Raw genomic sequence first — 14,659 nt, 5'->3', positions numbered from 1 at the left:
CACCTCAAGGTTCGAGGTGTTGTGTGTTCAGGGATGCTCTTCTGCACACCTCGGTTGTAACTCTGTGTTATTTTTGAGTTACTGTTTCTATTAGCTCGAACCAGTTTGGCCATTCTCCACTGACCTCTGGCATTAACAAAGCATTTGCGCTTACAGAACTACTACTCACTGGATATTTTCTCTTCTTTGGAACAATCCCTGTAAACCCTAGAGATGGTTGTGTGTGAATTTTACAGTAGATCAGCAGTTTCTGAAATACTCAGACCGGACTGGCACCAACAACCATGCCACGTTCAAAGTCACTTGAATTACCTTTCTTTCCCATCCTGATGCTCTGTTTGAACTGCAGCAGATCACCTTGACCATGTCTACATGCATTAATGCCTTGAGTTGCTGCCATGTGATTGGCTGATTAGACATTTGCAAAAATGAGAAGTTGGACATGTGTACCTAATAAAGTGGCCTTTAATTAAGTCTTTAAATCGCACTTTAGCTGAATACTTGTGTCTTGCAAAATACCTACTAAAATATTATGTACTGTCATCATGCCAAAGACAAAAGCAGTTAGTCATCAGAAATTAGTTAAAACTTTATAAATAAAACTTTATATATAAAAAAAAAACTTTATAAATAAAAAAATGCACTTGGGAAATATTAAAAAAAATTATTAAAATGTAAAAAGAGCTCTAATAATTAAATATCAAAACATATATATTTTTTACCTAGTATAACATATTTAAAATTCATTTTCAAATATTACTAAAAGTTAGAATATGTAAACTGATGAAATATTTCAGTATTCACAATATTACTCTTTCTGATGAAATGAATGTGTGCTTTCTTTGGAAATCATTTTAAACTTTATCACGTCAATAAAAGTCACTTTGTTATACAACAGTTATATTTTCAATCCATAATGCAAACTGAAGGCATAAATATAAAAATAACACCCAGTGAATCACAAGCTATCAACAATTTCTATTAAAACATGCAGCAAAACAACCATTTATTCACAAATCTTTATAGAGTACATGAGCTGCTTGCAAAACACACGTAAAGCCCATAAAACATTATTTGGAAGCCCATCTACACAATCTTGTCTACTCACTCACCGTCATCCAGAATGACCATTAATGGGGCCAGCAGGTCACACATGCCCTGCACATAGCCGATCTCCAGATGCTCCCACACGTAACTGCGTCAGAAACACAAACAAATCAGCAGACTGAGCTTTACTTTAGATGATTTAGGAAATGAGTCTGTGATTTATGCTTCAATAGATCTAACAAACAGACCCATAAGAGGCAATAACTGTCCTGCACTGACCTGCACATGATGTTGCGCAGTTTCTCCAGGTTGCTGCTAGTGAAATAGTAGTAGTTGCGATCGCAGCGCTGGACATCTTTGTCTATTCTGTGCAAGTTCAGCGCCACCGTGTCCAACAGCTCGATCTGCACAGCATATGACACAAAACAACTGGCTTTACATTACTGGACCAGATGTGTTTTAACCAGATCTATCAGCGGTACACATGCTGTATCATGCTGACGTTTATTTACAGAGCCAGATCAGTCTCAAAAATAATATATTTACAAAATGTAATTCATAGACCCACAACAAAATTCACATTCACAAATCCAATTTTTAAATACAAATCATGACTCATAAACACACAAATCCAATTCGTAAATTAAAAACACGACTCAAAAACACACAAATCCAATTAATTTGGTGAAAATATTCATGATTTCCACTCGTGAATTCACAAATTGTTTACAAATGTACTAATTGGATTTTGTAAATGTGAATTGTGCTGTTTCATAAATAAACCATTTTTGAGACTGATCTGGCTCCATATTTATATGTGTGTGTATGTTTATGTATATGTGTGTTAATATAAAAATGTCTACATAAATGTAAGTTTATGAATGTTAGATATTACAGACAATTAGGTGAAGCACTTCAGAGGGAAAATAATATTTATGTGCATTTTATATTTTGTTTATAATGTTTATATTATTTTTAATCCACAATCACCATTTTGAAAACATTTATGGTTACAAATAGGACTAATAATATACTGTGTAAAATTTCATTATTTTAGTTTTACTATAAAATGTAATATAATACTATATAGTAGTATAAAGTTAACACATAAAAAGTTAGCTTTTTTTTTTACATTAGGCCAAGAGAAGATTGATAGGAATAGAGCTGAGTTAATATCATGTTTTAAATATCATATAACCTAATATCCAAGAGTTGAAATGATATTTTTTAACCTATAATCTACATTTTAAAAATCATTGACTATATAGTCAAAAACATTACTAAAGGTTATGCCATATATTGTAAAATAAAAATAACATATAGTATTTTTTTTATCTGAAATGCAAATTTCATATAACTTTAAACAAAAAAACTATATATATATATATATATATATATATATATATATATATATATATATATATATATATATATATATATATATATATATACATAGCTGATTTAAATTGTGTCAAAGCAGCATCCTTAGCATCCCTGTAGGCACAGGACGTCAACAAATTGTCATATTGATGTTGTACCCCAACATCATGGGAATGTTAGATTTTGTTTGGAAATGAAAATTGACGTCAGAACCCAACTTCAGGCCGATGTCCAATGTCCAACCTAAAATCAACCAAATATCAATGTCTAATCATGTTACACCTTGACGTTGTGTGGATGTTACCACTATCTATCCGACGTTAGATTTTGGCCACTTTCCAACACAACCTAAAATCAACTAAATATCAACGTAATTTGACGCATTATTGGATGTCAAAATATGTCCTTAGATGCTGGCTAGACATTGAATTTTGGTCGCCTGACATCATGATCTAAATGTAACCTAATACTAATGTCTTATGATATTGTGTGCCTGCTGGGGTAGAAGTTCTAGTAAATTAAAAAACTTTTCACAGTTGAAGTTTAGTTTAGTTCAGTTCAGTGTGGTTTAAATCTCACTGCTGGAAGTCCAAACACTGAAGAGTAAATCCATTGAACAAAGCAAATCCATCACATCTATGTCAATATAGTCAGTAACACGTTACAATAAGTTTGTATTAGTAAACATAAGTTAATGTATTAGTTATCATGATTTAACAAGGAACAGCAAATACGTTAAGCATTACTTAATCTTTGTCAATTTTAATTAAACATATTAATGTGAACTTTTGGTGAACAATGACTTGATTAAGCATTACATAACCTTTGTTAATGTGAACTTTCTCATATTCTAATGCATCTCTTTATATTATCAGCTTAATTAATTAATGTTTACAGAGATGTATTTGTTAATGGATTAGACAACATATTTAATTAGCAATACTAAATATCTGTAATGCAAACTTACAAATACAGCGAACTGTTAGTTAATACATTAGTTGACAAGAACAAATAATTAATGACTCAGGTTCAGTAAATGAAAAAAATGCCATGTAATAAGATCCAAAATATGGAAATAAAAATAGTTTGAATCATTTGATTATGAGTATATTAATTTAAAAAAAGTGACAAATAAAAATATCAAATATCAAATAAAAATAATAAAGTATTTTATATTAGTATTATATATTAAAATAAATTTCTTTAAATAAATTGTAATTTATTTAAATGATAAATATATAAGCAGATTAGACCAAATTAACTGAACAATTATTAAAATGACTGTATTCAGACCTTGAAAAATGCTGTAATAAACCACAGTCTGTGAGCTAAAGCTGTGTTGCCCTGGCATACCGTATAAGAGGAGAAAGACGGTGCAGTGCCCTCAGAGCTGCTGGTGGTCGTGAGTTTGTCCAGCTGACTGCACAGTTTGTCCTCACTCAGAGAGCCGCGTCCGCCCTGCTCCTCAAGTCCTCCAGTGGGTGTCGTGTCCTCCTCCATGCTCTGGCCATCGTCGATGCTGGACATGATTTGGGAATGTCCTGACGCGACGGAGTAGTTCCTGGAGGAGGGCAGGCCTGAGTCTGGAGAGTCGAACTCCACCAGTGGCCTCTCGTCTGGGGCTAGCATGGCCGGGGTGACCACTGTGGTTAAAGTGGGTGTGCTGTCTTCACATGAGGTATCCTGACCCCCGGCGTCAGGCTCGTCCACAGACATGAACACCTGAACACAGAGATACCAGACACGATGAAGAGGAAGTTGAAGTTACATCAGGCTACCCAGACTTTTCAGATGGCAGGCATGGTAAACACCTGTCATACAAGCTAAAAGTATCAAAGTGTGTTTTCAAAAAATCATTATTTTTGTTGACTCTTATTGAGTAGAAAATGAAAAGTACACCTATTTGAATACTCAAAAGTATCCAAATGTGTAACGGTTTCACTCAATGTTTAGGGCCGGAGTGGGACTCCTTTTCAACCCTGGAGTTTCAAGCCTTAGAACGGCCCACTTCAGTTCACGACTGACTATATTAAAATAACGTCCTTTTCAATTCAGTACTTCATGGTGAAGATTTATCTGAACAGTTAACACAATGTAATGTTTAACAGTATCAGAATCTATTTTCTGTAGGATTAGTGCTCATAAATATCCAAACCTTGAAATGAAAAACAATGAAATAAATACAAATATATATTAAGCTACATGCATAAAATAAAGATTAAAATCAATTGTATTGAAATTTCAAATGACATTATCATGTATTTTTCAAGGAAACTGCTGCTTTTTATGACTTGAAATATTTGTCATAAATATGAGAACATTAAAGAGTAGCTAAATCTCCAACACTATTCTTTAAAACATCACTATGTCCTTTTCTGCAATATCTGATTATATGTTGTGGTAGTCTATTTGTTTGGATTTAATAAATTATATGATGCATTTCACTTTGAATATTTTTGTTTTGAATTGTTTGCTTTTGAGAACTTACATTATTCAAATATGCTGTTCAGATGGATATTCTGTGCATTTTGCATTGGTGTTCGGCCTCTTTAAGAACTGCGTCTGTCAAATCTGCCGGCAGTGCGTTGTTTAGAAGACAACCGAGTTTTCTTTACTGCATCCATGATGTTTGAAATTTGAGGTTAAATTTATTTTATTTTATTTTATTTTAATTTGTTTATGTATCTCTGAGTTAAGATTAAAAGTCAACACTGACAAGAAACGGACTTCATAGATTTTTTTATTGTGTCATCATTAACCTGCAGGCTGCATTCTGCTCATGGGGCTGCGATAAAATAATTAATAAAAAGATCGAGGCTATGGTGAATGAAAAAAGTGAATGAAAAAAGTGTGACTGCTCAGAGTGCAGGCAGCTAGGGAGACCGGCCCTAATGACCAAAAAATAAACCGGCACACCAGGAATAATCCTGTTGCTCCCGATTAGACAATCCGGGTCTGTGCTAACTGATACTCAACAGTTAGCATATCAACATGTTGACATATTACATAGTATTACTGTATATTCAATACTAAAACAAAAAAAGATGTTACAGAGTATTTGCGTGGCTTTTAATTTTAATCAGAACTAATTAGTATCACCACAAAATATACCTGTCAACAATCCCGTTTTTCCTGGGATTTTCCTGTATTTCACTGTTCTATCCCTCTATCATCCCGTAAAGGTATTTTTTCCATATTTCTCCTGTATTTTCAATCTTTCTATAAGGGGGGCAATAAATATTTAAGAGCTGATCCTCTCTAAATGCAACCCATACTGTATGGCCGAAACACCAGGGAACGCCCCTTGCTCCTAAATGTTAATCTGTTCTGTATTTTCGGTTTATTTAGGCATGAAAACACTTTAAAATAAATTTAAAAACAGCGGAATTGCCTTCCTTTCCATTACAGGTGCCATTGCCCCTCCTAGTCATAGAGCAGTGCGTGACTGTCAGCTGACGCGTTCCATATTAATAAATAGACCCTGTTTCCCAAACGTATTCTATACACACGATTTGAAGCAGAGCTAAAGTCTAGGTTTTGGGTGCGCATTTAAACAGAAATATACACATAATTAATAATAATAAAAACATCTAAAAATGTCGATCTTGGTGGGTTTTCTTTCAAACACAACCAATTTTGTCTTAAATGAGCAAAAAAGTTAGGGAAGCAATCGAATGCTTTCATTATGATGTTAGATGTGTTGCTTTTTTAAAGTGACACCTCTAATCAAAAGAAACATCTAAATGAGCGATTCATTCATTGTTCTTTAATCAGAACATTTAGGTAATGGGGGCATATCCCTTATTTTCACATTTCAGTGTTGACAAGTATGCAAACATCAGTATTTGTGTTTTTCAAGCAAGCTTATGCTTAATATTGCACTGAACATACAATATTACGAACATGCTAACACCAAATGAATAAAAAAACTCTTTAATACTTACAAAGTATTGAAATGCAAAATCAGCCTTTCCCTATGTTTGTGTCATGTGTGTTTATACAATAAATAAACATAAAATTTCACTCAACACTGAGATCGTAGTATTTATCTTGATTATAGTACTGAACAATTAGCTTAGCAACATGCTAACACCAAATGAGCTTCGCTTTAAGTGTTTATGGGGTATATGCCGAAGCATGCTAATAGGACTTTTAATTTGCCATTAACCTGGGTTAAGCGCTTCCGGCGAATTGAATGCCAATGCAAAATCCGGTGCGTTTAAGGTCTGTCTTTAAAAATCAGCGATCTCCACTAGCTGAGTGATATCAGATTTAAAGTGGGTCTCAGATTGTACAAGAAGCACTGCATTAAATTACATTTCCCCCGCCATATCTTTATTATATGAGCATTTATTTTACCCCAGTATATTCAATGGACCTGCTGCGTTAGCCTGCCGATTCTGACGGGCGTGTGCGAGTAAACAGCTTTTTGTCCTGTTTTACGCTTGAATAACTAAATAAATGCTAAATTTTATTTAACTGAATGTATTTTAATGACATTACAACATCGATGCTGTATAAGGAACTGTATAAAATGAGAAAAAGTTCACAATAACAGGTCACCGGAAGTGTATCAGCATGGGAACAGCACTAGCTCGGCATATACCCTATTGCCCTTGTAGCCAGGGGCGCCTGCAGGGTTTTATTTCAAGGTACGCACAAATCCAGCACCACCACGTTATTTCAGTATTCAAACATTAAATAACGAATGCATTAAGTGAAATAAAAAAATTAAAATTTTTTTATAATTTAGCGAAATTCTGCTCTTTTTATCTTTGTATTTTTATCATTTTATTTTTTTATTTTTATTTTTTTATTGTCTTCATAATTAAAGCTATAGACAAATTCATGCTTGACATTTTAAAAAATATTTTGCGTAGCTACCCAGTATGTATTAAAGATTACAGAGAACAAACAAATTTTAAAAATAAAAAACACACAGAAACATGTTACATGATCCCATAAATGTTCAACATATATTTAACTGAATTGAAAAAAAATGGTAAAAATCGCTTATTTTATTTTTATAAAACATTTTATTTTATTTAATTTTGTAAAAACAATACCGAAATTTAAGAATCCATATTTATTTTATGTATTTATTAATTTGGCTTGTTTATTGGTGCATATATAGGCTATAATTTAACTCATACAACAGTAGGCCTACCTTGGACAGCTACAAGCCTGGTTTGACTGAAGTGCAGTTATTTCCTCGTTGTTCAAACAGTCTGCAAGTTCGTGTTTCATAGATATAGGATGTATATTATTGTGGACATCAATGATGTTAAGTGTGTCTTTATTCAATGCGCAGCAGAAAAAAAGTCAGCAGTGCATGTAGCTGTTGGTAAAGTTCTCTCCCGGATCAGAGTGAGTTTTTGTGCTACCAAATGCAGCGCTGCATGCAATAAACTCACATTTAGTCAAGCGAAGTAAAGGTCTCATGATGTCAATCAAATTAATCAAGCTCTTTATTATTTTAAGATTTTAGACGATAGGTCAGTTATTTTTATTTCACGTGGTTATCTAAGTCAATGAAATTATAAATTTCTTAAATAAAAATATGTTTGTAAGAATTTAGTGGGCCAGTGATTGTCTGCCAGAGACTGCTCTACGGTTTTAAAACGCTTTTCAAAACTGTATTGTTTAGAACTGTATCTTTTTTTAATATTAATGTAGTGTAGTTCACTTGTGGTCTGATAACTAGCGCACTTCCGCTGAGCCAGCTGTGGTAGCTTGGCAACAAAACCGCGTCAACACACAAAATCTGTCGGCACAGTTCAGCACGAACGGTTTTCTCTGTGTGGAGAATTCCAGGCAGAGAATGGATTGTAATCGTGATGCGCCGTTCCAGGCTATGTGGAGAAACAACCCTAACCGTACCGAAGTGTTCTCAGAACGATTTGGCACGATAGTAAGAAAGAAGGCAGCTGTAATGTATACTGTTTAATAATCAATTAAAATTATGCCATAAATAAATAAATAAATAAAAAGCGGCATTAATTCCTGCCCTCTCATGGTAGGTATGCACAGTGCGTACAGCCGTACGGCTGCAGGCGCCACTGCTTGTAGCCACCTTTCTAGATTTGGGAATAATTATATTTCTCTCATTTCACAACAACCACTTAAAATGTAATGGTATTCAGAATAGAATAAAGCAACTAATAATGTATCACCCATAAAATTGTACTCACTATATGGAACATTTATAAACAATGCTATGTTCTACTGTTAACAAATTTATCTGATGTGACACAAAAAGTACCTGTAGCATCATGTGCTAAATAAATACTCACTTGGCTCTCTCTTTTGGCAACAAGAAAAATTTTTAGGTAATTTCCACATGCTCCACTCCATGATTTAATTGCTTTATATCTAACCTACCATAGGCTCATTGAAAGTATGTGCTTCAGCCTGCAATTTTTTCCACAAGAAAGTGCTGTCTACATTTTTGCAAATTTAAAATACATTACTTGGGGTAAGATTTGACGTACGCTCCGGGCGGCCATTTTAGTACAGGGTAGTGCTCCTTTAAAATGAATGTGGGGCCAAGGTGCAGTGGAGGTCTGGCAATCCAGAGCCCAAGATATATACACAAATATACATAGATCTATAATCTGGAGTTTTCCAAGTGGTCAGTATGCAAATATTTTTGTAAAGTTACAAAAATTAGAATTTTACATTGCTTTTCTTTATCGATGGATAAGTGATCACACGGGCATTGCTGATAAAGACCATGTGTTTGTGTGCATGGAAATGTATAATGCTCCCTACCTGTAAAATTTGATCTAATCCATGTCTGGAAACACACCCCCTTTCCTGCGTAACTTCTCATGCTAACGAAGGGAGCGATTTGTTTGTGAATGAATCCCAGTCATAAACAACTCGTTTACTCAGCCGACAATATTACAAGTTTCTGGCACCGCAGCATTGTGTTGTCATATTTCATTTACATTGTTTGATGATCTTATTCAACAAAACTAGCATAAGCTGAGTATTTAGTGCAGGTCGGTGCTACTTTCCTTGTTATCAGTGCAATAAGAGACTGTATTATCATCAATACTTGTTGAGCACTAAAGTTCATACAAAAAAAAAGTAAAAAAATGGAACAAGAAACGGTTGCAAAACTTGTGCATTTTCAAAACTAAAATGTATTAGTGTAAACAGGCCTTAGATTATTTAAAAAAAACATGACTTATATCTGGAAAATCTGGACTGACCTCATTGCTGATAGTGGAGTCTCTGTGGATGAGTCTGAGGACGTGGCTGTCTATACTGCTTCCAGACGACAACTTGGCGAAAATGGCCGACTGCATCTCTTTCTCTCGCTGCTTCACAATGACTTCACAGGCCTTCCACTCCCTCATCACCTGCTGATACCTTGCTGTGATTTTCTCATCAATCTACAAAACAAACATCACACCATGAAAAAACTGTTCATGCTTAAAAAGAATTTCTCTTTTACACAGACGTTTTAAAAGGGCATCTATTTGACATATTTTCAAGATTTAAGATAAGTATTTTGTGCCTTGAGAATGTGTCTGTAAAGTCTCAGCTCAAAACACCCATCAGATTATTTATTGAAATACTGAAAAACTACAGTAATAACTTTGCCAATTGTTATTTGCTGTATTTGCTGGAGAGTTAATTCAAGCCTTTCTGCAACGATGAGTCCCACACAATGTTGTTACAAAGTTCACGCACGCACACACAGACAAACACACTTTGCACTGGCTTGCGTGGCAAATGTGACAGGATACACATTAATATCCACAGCTGTATGAATATCCGTTATGTTAATGACCAAAATAAACCTGATTTAATGTCCACAATCACGGATTGATGCGTCTTCTTTTATAATTATACTGACATGCGACTGTGGTGATGAGTTACAGTGATTTTACTGTCGTTACTACAATTATGCATTGCTTTAAAAAATGTTTAAACTCATTCTTGATCAAATTTGATGATGATTGATGATCACAGCGTGCAGAACTGATCTTTTAATCCCAGTTGCTTTGTGCATGTCCTGTCTTGTTGATATGATTATACACGTTACTACTAAGACATGTGATACATGGCTGTCAATCATTTTGGAGGGTGGGGAAACCTGAATTTTTACCTGAGCCATATTTTTTTTATCCATCCCAAACTTGTAGTGTCCCAGCAGAAACGGCCACACTTCCTTTCTGATCTCATGCTCCACCCCTCCATAATAAACCAACCTCAGCAGCTCCAGCTCCTTATAGTTCTGGCAAGAGAGAATCAGAGACAGATGGAGACAGCGGGACCACTGCGGCCTATGGTACAAGTCACGGACCGCTAGTACCCTCTAGTGACTAGAGCCGAAGAGTACTAGGCTGACCTTACAGTCTTTCTGATATTTACTCCACACATCTTTGCTGAGGCCTCCAGAGGCTTCACAGGGCTTGTCCGGGGGAACGATGTTGTGGTTGACCAGCGCTGAAAGATGTGTTCTCACTGTTGACAGATGCCGACAGTAGGCCAGCCCTTCAAACACAAACACAGCAAAAGAGCACTTTATGCACAGCCGAGGCTTTATTAAACCAATTCATATGAATAATTGCAAAGATTTACTGGACTTACAGCCATAAAACGCTCGAGACACAATCTGTCTCTTCATATTTTGGCACAGCATCTTCAGAGGAATCCTGGACACAGAAGGGAAACATCCGTTACTTCTTTCAACACAGGAAGGCTACTCAGATGCTTTTGCAAAAATATACATGAACTGCAGCCAAAGTTATTTAACATATGGCTGTTTTTTTTTTCAACTTTGGCTCTTGCATGTCCAATGCATTGAACCTTTTTCCTTTTCGTTATCTAAAAAATTGAACATTTTTCATTATGGATTTAACATTTTATTTTTGCCATTTTTCAAATAGACGTTTTTTTAAACCTCCATCCACTCCATACTTCAGCAGAAAATTAAAGAAGATTTTTTAATAAAACCACGATCTTCTGTGATTTAGATAATGAAAATCAGAAAGTCATAAACGCCGGTGCTAAATGTCAGCACACAGTACCACTGTCTATTGGTGCCGACATGACTTTTATGAATCACCACATAAATTCTTGTGCACAAATGATTTAAATTAGAACACAGTCTCAGGTCTTTTAGGGGTGGTCTACTACGATATTATATTTTAAACTTTAGTAGATGTGTAATGTAGCTGTGTGAACATAAACAACATCTCTGAATGTACTATGCTCAGGGTTCAATGCAAAGGCAGACATTGGCTTTTACACCGCTAGCTTAGCAAAGTGTACAGCGAACAGTTCAGGACTACAAAAAAAAAAAAAAATACATCCGGGGTAGTGAGTTCACAAACACTTCAGATTACGTGCATTCAGGATGCGCATACACCCCACACAGCAAAGGGGCATGGCCAGAGGTGCTGTAATGTAGCAGAGTAAGCTAAAATGCCACCTAAATGTTGCTATTTACACAGAGCTTCTTCCGTTTCTGTATTTGGGCTTCCAAAGGACACGACACAAAGAGAGAAGTGCTTACAGTTTAATTTTAATTATATTCCAGAATGTTCCAGAGAATAATAAAAAACATATAACTAGCATTTGACAAAGCGCAGCTTCCAGAATCTCTCCCAGTTCAGTGCTGGATTCAGCATCAAACTCTTCAAAGGAGCAGCTCCAACCATAATAGATGAAGCTGTAGATTGGACAAGTGTTTTTATTTGATAAAATTGATCTATTACATGCATAGTTTCTAGCTTTAACTGTATGTTGTAGCTAGGATGCAAACAACAGGAAATGCTATTTGGCATAGTAAACAATTTAGCTACAAATTCTTATTTATTCATCAAACCTATGTAAACACCCACAAATTTCACCAGCGCTGCATGTGTCTTTCTATGTGGCTGCTTTCCGTGCGTTCTACATCTCAAATAATAAACTCGCAAAAGATAGGTGAACGTTTTATATCACTTACACATGCTTACAGTATAAGCCAAATATATATGAAAGACCCTTGTCAGATTTTATTTTAGAGAGCAGGTGTGAGGTTCATCTGTATCATTTTCTGTCTGATTTAGACTCCAACTGATTTGGCTACACTGACTATTTACAGAGCAGAGGCAAAGCGTTTGTTTGTGGAGGTGTGACACTTTTCCTGGTGACGTGAAGCCGATCCGCGAATCACAGCAAATTATGTTAGCTTACCAATCAGAGCCTCTTTAGGGCGGGCATTTGGAGGAACTAGGAAATGTGACAATGATGTCGTTTTCATGCTAGCTGAGTAGCTGTATATAATTAAAGTAAGATATATGAAAACATAACGTGATAAGCAACTTTGTATCGTATAAACACAACCAAGCCTTAAAAATACACTCTGGACCACCCCTTTAAAAACATATCCAAAGCAAAAATAGAACTCTATTAGGATTAATCTTTACAAATCACATTTGGTCTGAACTGTGATTCTTGGTTAATTATAATCCCAACTCAACATTGCAGATCTTGCGATTATCTACTGCCGATTCGCACATCGCAATATAGATGCTGATACGACATATTCTGCAGCCCTAAACAAAGGTTTCAGCTAAAAATCATCTTTAATCTTCAACTGAAGAATAATCATATTAATAAAAACTTCATAAGCAGCAAATCTGATCATTACTATGATTTCATGTGACAGTAAGAACTGATGAAAATTCAGCTTTGCTGAATTTTGCTGAAATTATTCAGTATAATTTGTATTATTTTAAAGCAGGAAGCAGTTACTTGAAACAGTAATAGTATTTCACAACATTACTGTTACTGAACGTGGGTTTTCTTTAGGTCTCCAGGGCCAGAAGTGTGAAGCATGTGTCTCTCTTACCGATCATGCATGCAGGTGCAGCTGGCTGGAAGCTCGACGGAGGCGTTGCTGCCACCGGTGGAGCAGGACAGACATGATGACATATGACTGGTGCACTCGCCCTGCTGCCATGACAAGGGGCTGCCGCCAAAACCCTGCATCTCCATCAGGTCCCCGTGGTCTAGCAAGGCGTAAGAGTGAAAGAGGCGGCAAAGAGGAAGAGCAGGAAAAAGAAGGATAGGAAATATGATTAAACTATGCTCTAGTAACCTGCATTTGAAGAGCATGCTTGAGATTATTTAAAACCTACTCTTACATTGCACTGGTAAACTGCTAGACAGGAATTGACGTTATACACCATTTTTACTGTAGCTCTGAAGGCTCGGATTTAGTGAATTATAGGCCTCAGCTCAACCATGAGATAATTAAGGAAGAGTAAAATGAATCCCCTATTGCAATACATATTAATTTTAATTAAAACATTGTTCAGTATAAAAGTTAGGGCTGTCAATATTTACAAATTACTTTTGAAACTGTTCCCTAAGAATCCAAACCGCTTCTTCAAGGTTTCTCTGTTTGTTTTAATTTTATAATATCTACTATCAATTACATTTGTTTCTTTTATTCACAGTCCTGCATGACTAGAGTCAAGTATAGTGTTTTACAGAATTGGGTTTTAAGACGGTATGCCTAATTCAAAGTAGTTTAGATTTTTTTGAAAGGTTTAAATGCTAAAATACATTGACATCAATGATTTTACAAAAGACGTTGCTTCTGCTTCAGACTTAAATTCCTCTGGTTAACGTATGGGTCAGGGGCTTAATTGTTTGAATAATTTGTCCATTTTATATGATTTGATAACACTGAAGTATGAATGCTTAATTAGCAATGTTTCCATCCGACTATAGACCATTTTGAGACCATGTATTTCCTGTATTACGTTTTTAACCCATACCTTCCAAGCATCCAAAAAGAGCCACATATTGATAAATAACATTATGATAATGTTATAGCAGCAGTTTTAACGTTGAGATCTGATTTAATCAGTTTGTCTTACAGTTACAAAATAGTTTGACAACAATCACAAAATGTTCGTGGGCCAGTGACATCGTCACATTTAAATGGTCTATTTTATGCAAATTTAGGAAAGCACTAGATGTAATTAAGTTCTAAAGATGCACATAAAAATGTATCTTCTCAATTGAGGATGATACTTTTTAATTCAACAACAACAACAACAACAAAGAAAAATGTGAACTACAATGGAGACCAAATATACCAAATTTACCAAATACATCCTTTGATACACACCAACAAATATGATTTTGTCTTGTCATGTGACTGGATTAATGCACACATTCAAATATGAACATGGTCCACAAAACCAATCATAAGTCT

General features: G+C 35.2%; 1 protein-coding gene across 3 annotated transcripts in view; it reads right to left on the bottom strand.

Moving 5' to 3' along the window:
- The window catches only part of sgsm2 (small G protein signaling modulator 2), a 110,214-nt gene that overhangs the window by 8,341 nt on the left and 87,214 nt on the right, over nucleotides 1–14,659 (bottom strand). For all 3 annotated transcript variants that reach the window (XM_068213709.2, XM_021466398.3, XM_021466399.3), the window contains 8 exons: nucleotides 13,283–13,442; nucleotides 11,032–11,096; nucleotides 10,790–10,935; nucleotides 10,547–10,675; nucleotides 9,645–9,827; nucleotides 3,781–4,149; nucleotides 1,327–1,451; nucleotides 1,113–1,195 (listed from right to left, as the gene is read on the bottom strand). In XM_068213709.2, coding sequence (XP_068069810.1) covers nucleotides 1,113–1,195; nucleotides 1,327–1,451; nucleotides 3,781–4,149; nucleotides 9,645–9,827; nucleotides 10,547–10,675; nucleotides 10,790–10,935; nucleotides 11,032–11,096; nucleotides 13,283–13,442 — 1,260 coding nt within the window. The remainder of the gene's footprint in view (nucleotides 1–1,112; nucleotides 1,196–1,326; nucleotides 1,452–3,780; nucleotides 4,150–9,644; nucleotides 9,828–10,546; nucleotides 10,676–10,789; nucleotides 10,936–11,031; nucleotides 11,097–13,282; nucleotides 13,443–14,659) is intronic.

Source organism: Danio rerio, chromosome 15 (assembly GCF_049306965.1).
Source record: "Danio rerio strain Tuebingen ecotype United States chromosome 15, GRCz12tu, whole genome shotgun sequence".
Taxonomy (NCBI): domain Eukaryota; kingdom Metazoa; phylum Chordata; class Actinopteri; order Cypriniformes; family Danionidae; genus Danio; species Danio rerio.
The sequence above is the reverse complement of the archived record's forward strand: the minus strand, read 5'-3'. Positions and strand labels throughout refer to the sequence as shown.